At 44.6% G+C, this 13,711-nt stretch overlaps 1 protein-coding gene and 1 pseudogene across 1 annotated transcript; one reads left to right on the forward strand and one right to left on the reverse strand.

The window, feature by feature from the left end:
* The first annotated feature begins 2,529 nt into the window (after window positions 1-2,529).
* On the forward strand, window positions 2,530-13,383 carry LOC139266129 (glucose-dependent insulinotropic receptor). Its single transcript, XM_070883975.1, has 2 exons — window positions 2,530-3,580; window positions 13,306-13,383. Exons 1-2 carry the CDS (start codon window positions 2,530-2,532, stop codon window positions 13,323-13,325), a joined length of 1,071 nt encoding a protein of 356 aa, XP_070740076.1. The 3' UTR covers window positions 13,326-13,383.
* LOC139266392 (U2 spliceosomal RNA) lies at window positions 6,317-6,555 on the reverse strand (annotated as a pseudogene).
* Window positions 13,384-13,711: the final 328 nt, after the last annotated feature.

Raw genomic sequence — 13,711 nt, forward strand, 5'->3', positions numbered from 1 at the left:
TATAGTGTGCTCTTGTGCTGGGTGGTGAAGGATATGATGGAGGGGGAAGTTATTCAGAGTGTTGTACTCACCCTTGCTACTCTTGTAAGGTAATTGAAGCACTTGCTGCATTGCATCGAGGTCCAGGGGGTGATGCTCCTCGACAATTTACAATTCTTATTTTAGTATTCAAATCCCTTTCTTGCTTCACCCCTCCCTAACTCTGTAACCTCTCCCAGCCCTACACCCCTCTGAAAACTTTGTGTTCCTCCAACATGTGCATCCTCCTTCTTCACCCTACCATTGTCGGCTGTCTCTTCAGCCACCCAGGCCCCATGCTCTGGAATTCCCATCCTAAGCTTCTCCAACTCTCCATCTCTTGCTTTCAGTCTACTTAACACCCACCTATTTAATCCTGCTCATGTCTCATCCAGCTTGGTGTCCATTTATTTCTGATTACACCTTAGTGGAGCGCCTTTGGATGTTTTTCTACATTAAAGGTGTTATATCAATGCAAGTTGTTGTTTGGGACCTGGGATGTGGGATGTTAATATGGCAGAGTGTGGAGGCAAATCTGGTTTCTTCAAGTCCAAATGTCAGTTTGTTTTTCCTTTTTTTAGATTAAAAAGCTATTATGTGAAATAGAAAAGTTCTTATAATAAACCACAATTCATTTTTAATGTAAACATTTGGTGGGGGGGAGCAAGTTACCAGACTCCTCCCTTCCTCCAAGATATGCTCCACTGATTTTGTGTATTCAACATTTGTTTTAATACTCCAGGATTTCATGTAATTAATGTTTCTGCCATTCACCCCCCTCCAAGGCAAGTGACGGAATGTTGGGTTAGAATGAAGGAATAGCTTAATGTACACCACGTGTGACAGCTTGTTTTCACATATCAGTGCTGCTCTGGAGTTGTCAACTTTTTGGGACTGTTGTCAATTTTTTCTGAAGCTTTTGGTCAGTTTTTGCTGGTTTTAGTATGGCAAGTATTTAAAGAGAATGAGATGCAAGCAGGAGAGTGGGATTAGAATTGTGGCGTGTGTGGCACAGACTTGTTAAACCAAATAGCCTTTGTGTGCTCCATAAGATTCTACTGTTTTACTATGATCAGTGGCCCCCTGAACTTCCTTTTCTTCTTCTTGATCTCAAAATATGCTAAATACTCTTCTTTCTGGCTACAATGTTAAAACTCATTGCACTATTTTTTGGGGGGGGGTCGGCGGGGGGGATAGTAAGAGTATAAAGGGGTCTGAGAAAAAAGACAAGAAAGTATGAGTTAAAAGATAAAGCCACAGCTAGCAACAATGTTGCAGCAGGCTCAATAGATCAAATGAACTAGTTCTGTTTTTATCTTTCTACTCTTAACGTCCTCTCCCAATGCTTCAAAACTATGGAACTCCTCGCCTTCCAATCTTTCCTTCCTCCTACAACATATAGGCTTGTAAAACCCATCCCCGGTGTCACTTAATCATTACTTCCTGACTTATCTCATCTTCCCTCCTACTCCTTTCAACATTGGTGTCATTCACCATGGGCCTTGACCTTTCTCCCAGATATCTCAATACGTGAATATAGTGCTTCAGTTCTGTCAGAGGTGATTATCTCTAACAATAAAGATAACTTTAAATAAACTCACTCATTACTAATGGCAGCATCTCAGATTATTCTTACTGCCCTAGAACGATAGCAGCATGTGTCCTTTTATGCACCTTTGCCCCATCCCATCATCATTATAAGTGATCCCTTGAACGAGGATGACTTGCTTCCACAAGAGTTCACAGATGTTTCAATGAAGAACCCGATGTTCCAGTCCTGAACTCCAACTGAGGGGGTGGAAGATGCATGTGCGTGGATTCTTTTTAATGTGTGGTGGCCGTTGCACATCAGCCACCACACGGACTTGACCGAGCTAGGACTTTATCCAATGGCAAGGGTTGAACCAGGATGACTGGAGACCTGCTCTGCTGCATGGACCTAGTGCGCACACATATCGCAGTGTGGACTGGCCTGTGCCAGGTGGGTGCCAGTTATAACAAGCAGCATCTTGCTGGCAGTGGGTAATGAATGAGTTAAACCACAAACTCTTAATGTTCACTATCTAATAAACTGGGCAATAAACTGCTAAAGATAACATTGAAAATGCCTCATTATTATTCTGCATATACAAAGTGTGTGTGTCATGATAAATGAAGGGACTCATCTTATCACATATACTGCTCTGTTGGTTAGCAACATATGAGAGACGGAGGTGGATTAAGTCATGCTGCTGCATATCAACAGCAGTGTTGTTCTTCATTGTGATACGATCATCGTTATCAGTAAATCAGGAAAAATGAAATGAACTGACCAACTACTTTAAAAATTACCTCTTAAAAGTCTATTTCAGTTTGATTGTACTGCTATACGTGCAACAGGCTGGTTCTCATAAATTCTGAATCATCAGTTGCTTCAGCTATCTTCCTGGTTCTATCTGCACTGACAGTACAAGATGTGGTAGCCAGCGCTCCAGTCTATTTTCCTGACTGTGTTTTCTGAGCTTTCGAACCATGGATGTTAATCAGTTTGGCAGTATTGTGACAGTGCTTTCACTGCTGATCATCGCGTCCAATGCTGTAGTGATAGTGGCGCTTGTTGTGTTGATTCCGAAGAACAGATCTGCTAGCTTGTGTTTCATCTTGAACCTGGCAGTCGCAGATATGCTAGTGGGATTCACCTGCTTCGGAACAGCGGTAATCGTGCTAACCAGCCAGGATTTCAATACCAGCATGACGTTTTGTATATTACGGATTTCACTTATAACCTCGCCCTCTGCTGCCTCTATATTAACGATGGTCTCTGTTTCTTTCGACCGTTTTCTAGCCATAAAGCTACCTTTGCATTACTACCGACTGATGACAGACAAAATGGTGGCTTTGATCATCGTGGGGCTCTGGATTGTAGCATTTATAATTGGGTTCCTTCCAGTGACCATTCAGCAGCTACAGCCTGATGAATATGATGGTACCTGTACCCTGTTCTCGGTCGTCAATCCTAAGTATGTTATAATTGTATTTTGTGCTTGTTTTTTTCCTGCCTCATTAATCTTCATCTACTTCTACAGCGTGATCCTCAAAATAGCATATTCACACACACGACAAATCCTAGAAAGTGAGCGGATTAGCTCTGTCTCCAGACCTGCTCCACCGCTACGCTGCCACATTCGAGACGTCAAAGCAGTGAGGACCATAGGGATACTCATTGGATGTTTTATGGTTGCATGGGCTCCCTTCTTCATTGCAAGTACTGTGCAAGCATGTTGCAGCAAATGCCAATTATATAAAATCATAGAAGACTATATCTGGTTTCTTGGTCTTTGCAACTCTCTGATGAATCCACTGATTTATTCCTACTGGCAAAAAGATGTGAGAATGCAGGTTTGTCAGATCTTTTGCTGTGTGAAATTCAGGATTTCCCCCGTGCTCAGCTTTATCCATTGTCAGCAGGAAGTAGGTGACGTTCAGAACCCTGGTACAGAGAGATGGATTGAAGATCAATTACCTGGGTCCTGTCCTGCAATTGGTACTGCCAGTTATCATATGACAACAAGTACACCAAAAGGTATGTGCATGCACTCTTCAGATTCAAAAGGACTGGATAGAGTTTACATTGTGTTGTGAAAGTTGAGGTCAAGTAGAGTGTGCACAGGGAGAAATATAAAAGGTATTTCAAGGCAACAAGGACAACAACTTGCATTTATGTAACACCTTTAACCTAAATATCTCTTGACACTTCAGATAGGCATGAGGAAAATGGATTCTGAGCCAAGATGGTTGACATTAGGAGGAGCTTAGTTGAAGAGATGGGGTTTTGAGAAGGTTTTTAAAGGAAAGGAGGAAGTTGGAGAGGCGGAGAGGTTTCAAGAGGCAATAGGCTCGGCCAAAGTTGGGTACAGGAGTGGGGATATACAAAAGGTTAGATTCAAAGGAATGGAATGTTTTGGGGGGGTGGGGGTGGGGGTGCAAGTAGAGTTGGAGGAGATTTCAGAGAAAGGATGGGCAAGGCCATGAAGGAATTTAAAAATTAGATGGATCCTTTGGGAACAGGAAGCCAATTTAATGAGGATTGAAGTGATCGACAAGTGGGACTTAATGTGACACAACTGTATTTTATTATTCAACTACTAAAATCACCAGGAGCGGACGGAATGCATCCTAAGATGCTGAGGGAATTGAGGCCAGAAATCGCGGAGGTACTGGCCATAATATTCCAATCCTCCATAGATATGGGTGTTTTGCCAGAGGACTGGAGAATTGCAAATGTTACGCCATTGTTCAAAAAAGGAAGTAAAGATAAACCCAGCAACTACAGGTCAATCAGTTTAACCTCGGTAGTAGGGAAGCATTTAGAAAAAGTAATCAGGGACAATATTAACAGTCACTTCGATAGGTGTGGATTAATTAAGGAAAGCCAGCACAGATTCGTTAAAGGCAAATCGTGTTTAACCAACTTGATCGAGTTTTATGATGAGGTAACAAAGAGGGTTGATGAGGGTAATGCGGTTGACGTAGTGTACATGGATTTCCAAAAGGCATTCGACAAAGTGCCACATGATAGGCTTGCCAGCAAAATTGAAGCCCATGGAATAAGAGACAGTGGCAGCATGGATACAAAATTGACTAAGTGACAGGAAACAGAGAGCAGTGGTGAACGGTTGTTTTTCGGACTGGAGGAAGGTATACAGTGGTGTTCCCCAGGGGTCAGTTCTAGGGCCACTGCTTTTCATGATATTAATGACTTGGACATGGGTGTACAGGGCACAATTTCAAAATTTGTAGATGACACAAAACTTGGAAGTATAGTGAACAGTGAGGAGCAAAGTGATAGACTTCAGGAAGACATAGACAGGCTGGTGAAATGGCAAACACGTGGCAGATGAAATTTAACACAGAAAAGTGTGAAGTGATGTATTTTGGTAGAAAGAATGAGGAGAGGATATATAAACTAAATGGTACCATTCTAAAAGGAGGTGCACGAGCAGAGAGACCTGGGGTATATGTGCATAAATCATTAAAGGTGCCAGAGCAGATTGAGAAAGCAGTTAAAAAGGCTAATGGGATCCTGGGCTTCATAAATAGAGGTGTAGAGTAGAAAAGTGTGGAAATTATGATGAACCGGCATAAAACACTGGAGTAGTGTGTCTAATTCTGGGCACCGCACTTTAGGAAGGATGTGAAGGCCTTAGAAAAGGTGCAGAAATGATTTACAAGAATGATTCCAGGAATGAGGGACTTCAGTTACATTGATAAACTGGAGAAGCTGGGGTTGTTCTCCTTGGAGAAGAGAAGATTGAGAGGAGATTTGATAGAGGTGTTCAAAATCATGAGGAGTCTGGACCGAGTGGATAGAGAGAAACTGTTCCCATTGGCAGAAGAGTTGAGAACCAGAGGACACAGGTTTAAGATGATTGGCAAAAGAACCACAGGCGATGTAAGAAAAAAGTTTTTGACGCAGCGAGTGGTTAAGATTTGGAATGTACTGCCTGAAAAGGGTGAGGGAGGCAGACTCAATTTTATCTTTCAAAAGGGAGTTGGATAAGTATCTGAAGGAAAAAATTTGCGGTGCTACGGGGAAAGGTTGGGGAAGTAGGTCTAGCTGAGAGTCGGCACGGGCTCAATGGGCCGAATTGCCTTCTTCCGTGCTGTAACCATTCTATGATTCTACTGTACATTGTCCTAGCTACTTTATTTCTGCTGAATAATTTATATACATACAGAAGTCACTAAATTCCAATACAAAGTGAAAGTAACCGAATTCTTTTGTTTTAAGTTTCTACTTTATTTTCACCCTCTAATTTTCTCCCCATCCTCTCTTGAGGCTTTGACGCAGTTAGGGTACAATTCCATGAGCAACGGGAGCCTTGTAATACTTTGCCCAAATGGCCATTCATCACATATGAACTTAGTGAGGCTACCAAGAGAGTTTGACCATGAGAAGTAGTAACAACCTAGATCCTGAGGGGGCGTAACAGACAGCCCGCATTCAGTTCTCAGCCAACACTTGCACAAACGGACTTTCCAGTACAGTTGCTGAATGGTGATCAGGAACAAGAATCCTTGCTAATTTGTTCTCTCTTTCAAGCCGCTGCTGCGGTCTTGGCTGAGTCAGCTAACTCAGCAAGGCTGGGGGTTGACCCTTGCACTTTCTTAGTCTGTATGGATTAGATTGACATTAGATTTTTTTTTTTGAAATTCGTAGCCAATCGTTCCAATTCTTTGTCAAATCACAAATGGCAGAGGTCACCTTGGGCCCATTCAAGGATCACTCTGCACCAATGCTCTTAGCCAAAAGGCCTAGAGCCACTGCACCGTTCCTGGAAGTACTGCAATACCAGGTTCGTGCCATGGAGGTGGATGGGTCAGGTCCCCCACACACCTCCGTGGAGGTGGATGGGTCAAGCCACCCCACCCACCTCCTATTTCCAAAAAAGCAAGCATATACCTTCCTGATCCAGGGAGAACCACCTTGGGGTTATGGTGGTTACTCCCCTGTCAGGTCAGTTACGCATGATCTTAGCCAAAAGGCCGAGAAGCGAGATTGACATTAGATGGTGCATTTGGCCTGTAGCGCAGACCATTGGGGAGCTGTTTGTTTTACATTCTAATTCAGCTATGTTTACACCAGTGGCATGAAGGATATCATGGCTCTGAAACTGTGCGAACAGTGACACTGAGAAATACAGAAATACCACTTAAACTGCCCACGTTCAAATCGGGCAATCGCTTAAACCAGGCAAACAACCCAAACGATTTCCCATTATCATTATTGTCAATGACATAGTCTCCGCTTGCAGCCTGTTAAATGCGCCGGCTATTTTGGGCAGACATAGGTGTTCAGTGAGCAGTTTGCACCTCGGTAAGGTGCAATCACCCATTATACATCTCGGCGATGGAGCCACACGGAGAATTCAGCTGGACGAAGCGGATTGATCTCTGCGGTCAGCACAGTGGGGAAGTACAAGTGAGTTCTTTGCCCTGTCCCATCAGTGTGAGAATCGTGCAGAACATTGCACAATATACAAGGTGTACATTGAACCAGAGAAAAGTACAAATGAGTCACAAGTACAAAGGGCTGAGTTCCAGCGGCAGTTCCCATGTTTATCACAGGATAGTTCAGGTAGAGTCAGCAACGGGAGAAATTAACGAGCTGTAAATGAAGAAGAAGCCGCCCAATGCGTATAGCAGCCAAATTGCGTTAACACCCGCCCGCGGTGAGGACTGTAACAAAATAAGGAAATAATGGGAAGTTAAAGAAAGGAAAATGTACTATTTAATAAATATAGTAACATTCAAGGAAGCTGGTTTTAAAAGGTCAAACCAGGAAAAATATACTAGAACGGGAAAACAAATAAGAAAATTGAATGATTTTAATGACATACTAGAGAGATTCCAAAAAATCATACAGTAAACTCTGCAAATCATATTTTTAAAAAACAGATTTTACCACAACTAAAAATTTTGTTGTAACAAACCTCTGGAAGGTGCTGCAGGACAAAACACAGCCCAAGATTGTATAGGATGGTGCACATAGCAGAATGGAGTAAGTAATATGCAGAGAGGTCAGTATTGCTTGATACTTCCTTACTATACAATATAAATGCACACGAGGCCCATGCTTGAGAGAAGGTCAGTCTGTGACCTGTCCTTTATTCCTTAGCACTCAAGTGATGGAAGTGGGTGGAGCTTCCCCTTTTCTATCTGAAGGTCCAGGTTAGGGGTGTCTCCCACAAGTTCACCACCTAGTGGTCATTGTTCTCACAGTGTATAACTTAGGTTAGATTATACATGGGTTACAATGCTGGTTGAATACATGACATCACCTCCCCTCACAAAGTCTTATTGGGATCACAGGTTGAGTCTCTCTGGTGGTTTACGCTCTCTTGTAGAGCGCCTGAGTTGGGGCTCCGGTTGTTGGGCGCTGGCTTGAGTGTCTGCTGTTTGCGGTGCCTCAGGCCTGTCCGGACTGCCCACAGTGACTGGGCTCTCCTCCCTTTTGGTTCCTGTGTTCAGTCACCTGTGGAGGAGTGAACTCTATATCGTGTTCTTCCTCTGCTTCTTCTATGGGGTTACTGAACCTCCTTTTTGTTTGATCCACATGTTTGCGGCAGATTTGTCCATTGGTAAGTTTAACTACCAGAATCCTATTTCCCTCTTTGGCAACCACAGTGCCTGCGACCCATTTGGGCCCTGCAGCATGGTTGAGGACAAAAACAGGGTAATTTACATCAATATATCGCGCCCTTGCATTCCTGTCATGGTAGTGATATTGTGACTGGCGCCTGCTCTCGACAATTTCTTTCATGGTGGGGTGTATGAGGGATAACCGGATTTTGAGCGTCCTTTTCATTATTAGCTCTGCAGGTGGAACCCCTGTGAGCGAGTGTGGTCGGGATCTGTAGGCCAGCAGGAGGCGTGATAAGTGGCATTGTAGGGAACCCCCTTGGATTCTGAGCATCCCCTGTCTGATTATCTGCACTGCTCGTTCTGCCTGGCCGTTTGAGGCCGGCTTGAACGGTGCCGTTCTGACATGGTTAATTCCATTGCCTGCCATGAAGTCCTGGAATTCAGTGCTTGTGAAGCACGGGCCATTGTCGCTGACCAAGATGTCTGGTAGACCGTGGGCGGCGAACATTGCCCGTAGACTTTCTACTGTGGCAGAGGATGTGCTTGAATTTAAAATGTCACACACGATCCATTTGGAGTAGGCGTCTACTACAACCAAAAACATTTTTCCCATGAAAGGACCTGCGTAGTCCACATGGATGCGTGACCAAGGCTTGGCAGGCCATGGCCAGCGGCTAAGGGAGGCTTCCCTGGGTGCATTGCCCAGCTGGGCACACGTGTTGCACCTGCGAACACAAAGTTCCAGATCTGCGTCTATCCCTGGCCACCAAACGTGTGACCTGGCAATTGCCTTCATCGTGACAATGCCTGGGTGCTCATTGTGGAGTTCTCTGATGAACACCTCTCTGCCCATCTGTGGCATGACTACGCGGTTTCCCCACAGTAGGCAATCGGCCAGAATCGAGAGTTCATCCCTGCGCCTGTGAAATGGTTTAAATTCCTCAGGGCATGCCCTGTACGTGGCTGCCCAGTCCCCATTCTGGACACATTTCTTGACTAGAGACAATAGCGGGTCTCTATTTGTCCAGACTTTAATCTGACGGGCTGTCACAGGTGAGCCTTCGCTTACAAAAGCTTCAACAACCATGACCATCTCAGCAGCATGCTCGGTAGCCCCCTCAGTGGTGGCTAGTGGGAGCCTGCTGAGTGCATCGGCGCAGTTTTCGGTGCCCGGTCTGTGCCGAATAGTGTAGTCATAGGCGGCTAACGTGAGTGCACACCTCTGTATGCGGGCCGATGCATTTACATTTATGGCCTTGTTGTCGGCTAAAAGGGACATTAGGGGTTTGTGATCTGTCTCCAGCTCAAATTTCCTGCTAAACAGGTACTGGTGCATTTTCTTTACCGCATATACACATGCGAGCGCCTCCTTTTCTACCATCCCGTAACCCCTTTCTGCCTGGGACAGACTTCTAGAGGCATAAGCTACCGGCTGTAACTGACCCTTGGAATTGACATGCTACAACACACACCCGACACCATAGGACGACGCATCGCACGTTAACACAAGTTTCTTACTTGGGTCATATAGCATTAACAGATTGTTGGAACATAACAAATTGCGTGCTCTATTAAAAGCCCTTTCCTGGCTGTCCCTCCCCAGACCCATTTGCGACCTTTGTGTAGGAGCATGTGTAGCGGCTCTAGCAGCGTGCTCAATTTGGGAAGAAAGTTACCAAAATAGTTCAGGAGCCCCAGGAATTAACGCAGCTCCATCGTGTTACGGGGTCTGGGTGCTCTCTGGATCGCTTCCCTCTTGGACGCAGTAGGGCTCATCCCCAGGAATTCTACCTCTGGAGCTAGGAAGACGCACTTTGCCTTTTTTAGTCGCAGCCCTACCCGGTCCAGTCTGCATAGCACCTCCTCCAGGTTGTGGCGGTGTTCTTCAGTATCGTAACCCGTGATGAGGATGTCGTCCTGAAAAACCATCTTCCCTGGAATCGACTTGAGGAGGCTTTCCATATTTCGTTGGAAGATCGCGGCGGCCGAGCGAATCCCAAACGGACATCTGTTGTATTCAAACAACCCCTTGTGTGTCGTGATGGTGGTAAGCTTCTTCGACTCACTCACCAGCTCCTGGGTCATGTAAGCTGAGGTCAGGTACAATTTTGAAAAAAGTTTGCCACCGGATAGCGTCGCAAAGAGGTCCTCCGCTCTCAGTAGCAGATACTGGTCTTGGAGTGACACCCGATTGATGGTGGCCTTGTAATCACCACATATCCTGACCGACCCATCCGCCTTGAGCACCGGCACAATCGGGCTCGCCCAATCACTGAATTCGACTGGCGAGATGATGTCTTCCCTCAGCAGGCAGTCCAATTCGCCTTCTATCTTTTCCCATATCACGTACGGCACCGCTCTGGCCTTGTGGTGTACTGACCCGGCGTCCGGGTTTATGTGAATCACTACCTTGGTCCCCATGAAAGTGCCAATGCTGGGTTGAAATAATGAGTCAAATTTGTCCAGGATCTGTGAGCATGATACTCGCTCCACAGAGGAAATTGCATTGACATCGCCCCATTTCCAGTTCATGACAGCAAGCCAACTCCTCCCCAGTAGTGCGGGACCGTCCCCCGGGACAACCCAGAGTGGCAACCTGTTCTCCGAACCTTTGTGGGTCATGACTACCGTGGCGCTGCCTAGCACCGGACTGATCTCCTTTGTGTATGTCCGTAGCTGTGCGTCAATCGGCGATAATTTTGGCCTCCTGGCTTTGGACGGCCACAACTTTTCGAACTGTTTGATACCCATCAGGGACTGGCTGGCCCTCGTGTCTAACTCCATTGATACTGGGATGCCATTGAGGAGCACTTTCATCATTATCGGTTGCGTCCTGGTGTATGAACTGTATACGTGCTCCACATGAACTCGCTGAACTTCAGCTTCCAGCGATTTCCCCCAGCGTTCATTTCTGCAATTTCTGCAGGTATTTTGCTCATCTCTGCAAACTCCGGCTGAGTGTGTGCCTCCATGCCTCCAACATGAGCTGTTGTGGGAAACAAAAGGTCCCTTGCCAGTCGATCGTCCCTGACTGCCCCTGTTATTGTCCTTGACTGCGCCATTAACAAGTGTTGATGGCCCCATTACTGGCCGCATTGTCCCTTGTAATGGCGTGAATCGCCGTTCAGCTTGCCATTGTCTCTGTCGAACTCCCCCCTCTGGGTTCAACTACATGTTGGGGCATGCCCGATTGCCCTTGTCTGCCTGGAGAACTGTGTGCTGCTTTAACAATGTTGAATCTCTGTCCCAACCATTCCTTAACACAGTACCTCTCGTCTGTTCTGCTCGTGGCCATGTTCGCGTGGTTTAAATCCCAGTTTCTCGTTTCCGTTGATACGTCCTTACTACACAGTATAAATGCACACGAGGCCCATGCTTGAGAGAAGGTCAGTCTGTGACCTGTCCTTTATTCCATAGCACTCAAGTGATGGAAGTGGGTGGAGCTTCCCCTTTTATATCTGAAGGTCCAGGTTAGGAGTGTCTCCCACAAGTTCACCACCTAGTGGTCATTGTTGTACAACTTAGGTCAGATTATGCATGGGTTACAATGCTGGTTGAATACATGACACTGCTCAATCAGATTCCGCTGTCTGATCATGTCTTTCTACATTAAAGGTATTACATAAATGCAAGTAGTTGTTGTTGCTGTTGGATGCCATGAGCCCTCCGATACCTCACTCCAGTGGTGATTTGTCATGTGTGAGCTTGGACAGTAAGTGCTGAGCTAGTGGATTGTGGATGGGGCATCCTGTTCTCATTGTGCACACTTTAAGAACGTGAACATAAGAAATAGGAGCAGGAGTAAGCCATTTGGCCCCTCGAGCCCGCTCTGCCATTCAATAAAATCATGGATGATCTGATCATGGGCTCAGCTCCACTTCCCTGCCCGTTCCCTATAACCCCTTATTCCTTTATCACTCAAAAATCTGTCTATCTCCGCCTTAAATATATTCAATGACCCACCTCCACAGTTCTCCGGGGCAGAGAGTTCCACAGATTTATGATCCTCTGAGAGAAGAAATTCCTCTTCATCAGTTCTAAATGGGTGACCCCTTATTCTGAAACTATACCCCCTAGTTCTAGATTCCCCCATGAAGGGAAACGTCCTATCTGCATCCACCTTGTCGAGCCCCCTCATTATCTTATATGTTTCAATAAGATCACCTCTCATTCTTCTGAACTCCAATGAGTATAGGCCCAAACTACGCAACCTATCTTCATAAGTCAACCCCCTCATCACAGGAATCAAGCAGTGAACCTTCTCTTGGGGTTCATTGGATAGTAATACAGGTTGAGCATTCTCCTCCTGAGTCCTGGGGGCACAGAGGTGAATTGTAATTGGTCTACTGTCACCCTTCCTTGTCTGATTTAGAAATTTAATCTACCCGAAAAGCTGCAAGATAGATGAGTGGACCCTATCATCAGATAAATGCTGTTATCTAGATTTAATCTCTTTTTAATAAAGTTATTTAATGGATTAAAGCAGCTTGGACACAGTTTATTTTAAATTGGTTGGGTTACTCAGTGTGAATTTAATTGTAACAGGAAGTCCACCAAAGTCTGCTAATAAAGTTCATTTTGTAGTAACAAAGCAAACAGATATTTGTCTTGTAGCTGGCTTTCAAATTAACTGCAAATGAAATTAACATTGATTTTGAACCATCCTTAACAATTGTCTTCATAAAAATGAATTGGCTTATCATTTACTGACTAACAACCATTCCCAGTTCTGAAAACATTTACTGGAGTTTTTAAACAAGATGTTGCAAAGTTAAGATACTTTTTCTATTTATTCTTCCACAACAATAAATATTATCATATTGGCTCCAAATTATTGGGCAACTCAATAACAACACTGCCAGACTGTTAAATTCAGAACTGCTATCATGTGCACTGAAATGTGTTGTGGTAGCCCAACTTCTATGGTTGTAGTCGGAAGTATGGTGTGAGTTGCACTGCTCCAGTTATACCAATCTAATGACTCATTATTACCCAGAGTATACAATTCCGCTGACTAAATTTACTTTGTAGAAAATTGCAATTATAAACCTGTACCCCACTGAAATACACTGTGCCATCAGAACACCGTACTTGAGCATGTTTTTTTTTAAAAAGATATTGTTTTCTGCATGAAATCTGAAATTATTATCCTTTTGACTTTAGATACACAAAAAGGGACTTGACTTGGTTCAGCAGCTTTGACAAAGTCAGTCATGGACTCATCCGTATGCAGCAAACGGCTGGGATGTAAGGAGAGTAATGTGTCACATGGATTCTGCATCTCCTTCAGGATAATGTTGGAAAATATGTAGTGGGTCATAAGGATTCATCTATAATTCCAGGCCTACTGTGTCAAAGACTCTAATGTGACAGCGTACATCCATAATATTGTACATTGGAATTTCCATTTGTTACGTAAATAAGTCAACCCACAGAAGACAAAAATAAAGACACTGGACATGCATTTAGCGACTGAGACTGCTCTATTATTTTTTTTATTCTCTATCTTTGGAAGCATTTGTGTAGATCAAATGGTTAACATCCTAGAGATAAAGCGGTCATTTTGAAT

This window comes from Pristiophorus japonicus, chromosome 6 (assembly GCF_044704955.1).
Source record: "Pristiophorus japonicus isolate sPriJap1 chromosome 6, sPriJap1.hap1, whole genome shotgun sequence".
In the NCBI taxonomy this organism is placed as follows: Eukaryota; Metazoa; Chordata; class Chondrichthyes; family Pristiophoridae; genus Pristiophorus; species Pristiophorus japonicus.

Excerpts from the sequence above, each read along its gene's own strand:
- LOC139266129 (XM_070883975.1), top strand. The coding sequence starts at position 2,530 with ATGGATGTTAATCAGTTTGGCAGTATTGTGACAGTGCTTTCACTGCTG. Across the intron at positions 3,581-13,305 it reads GACAACAAGTACACCAAAAG|ATACACAAAAAGGGACTTGA; the intron begins GTATGTGCATGC and ends TTTTGACTTTAG.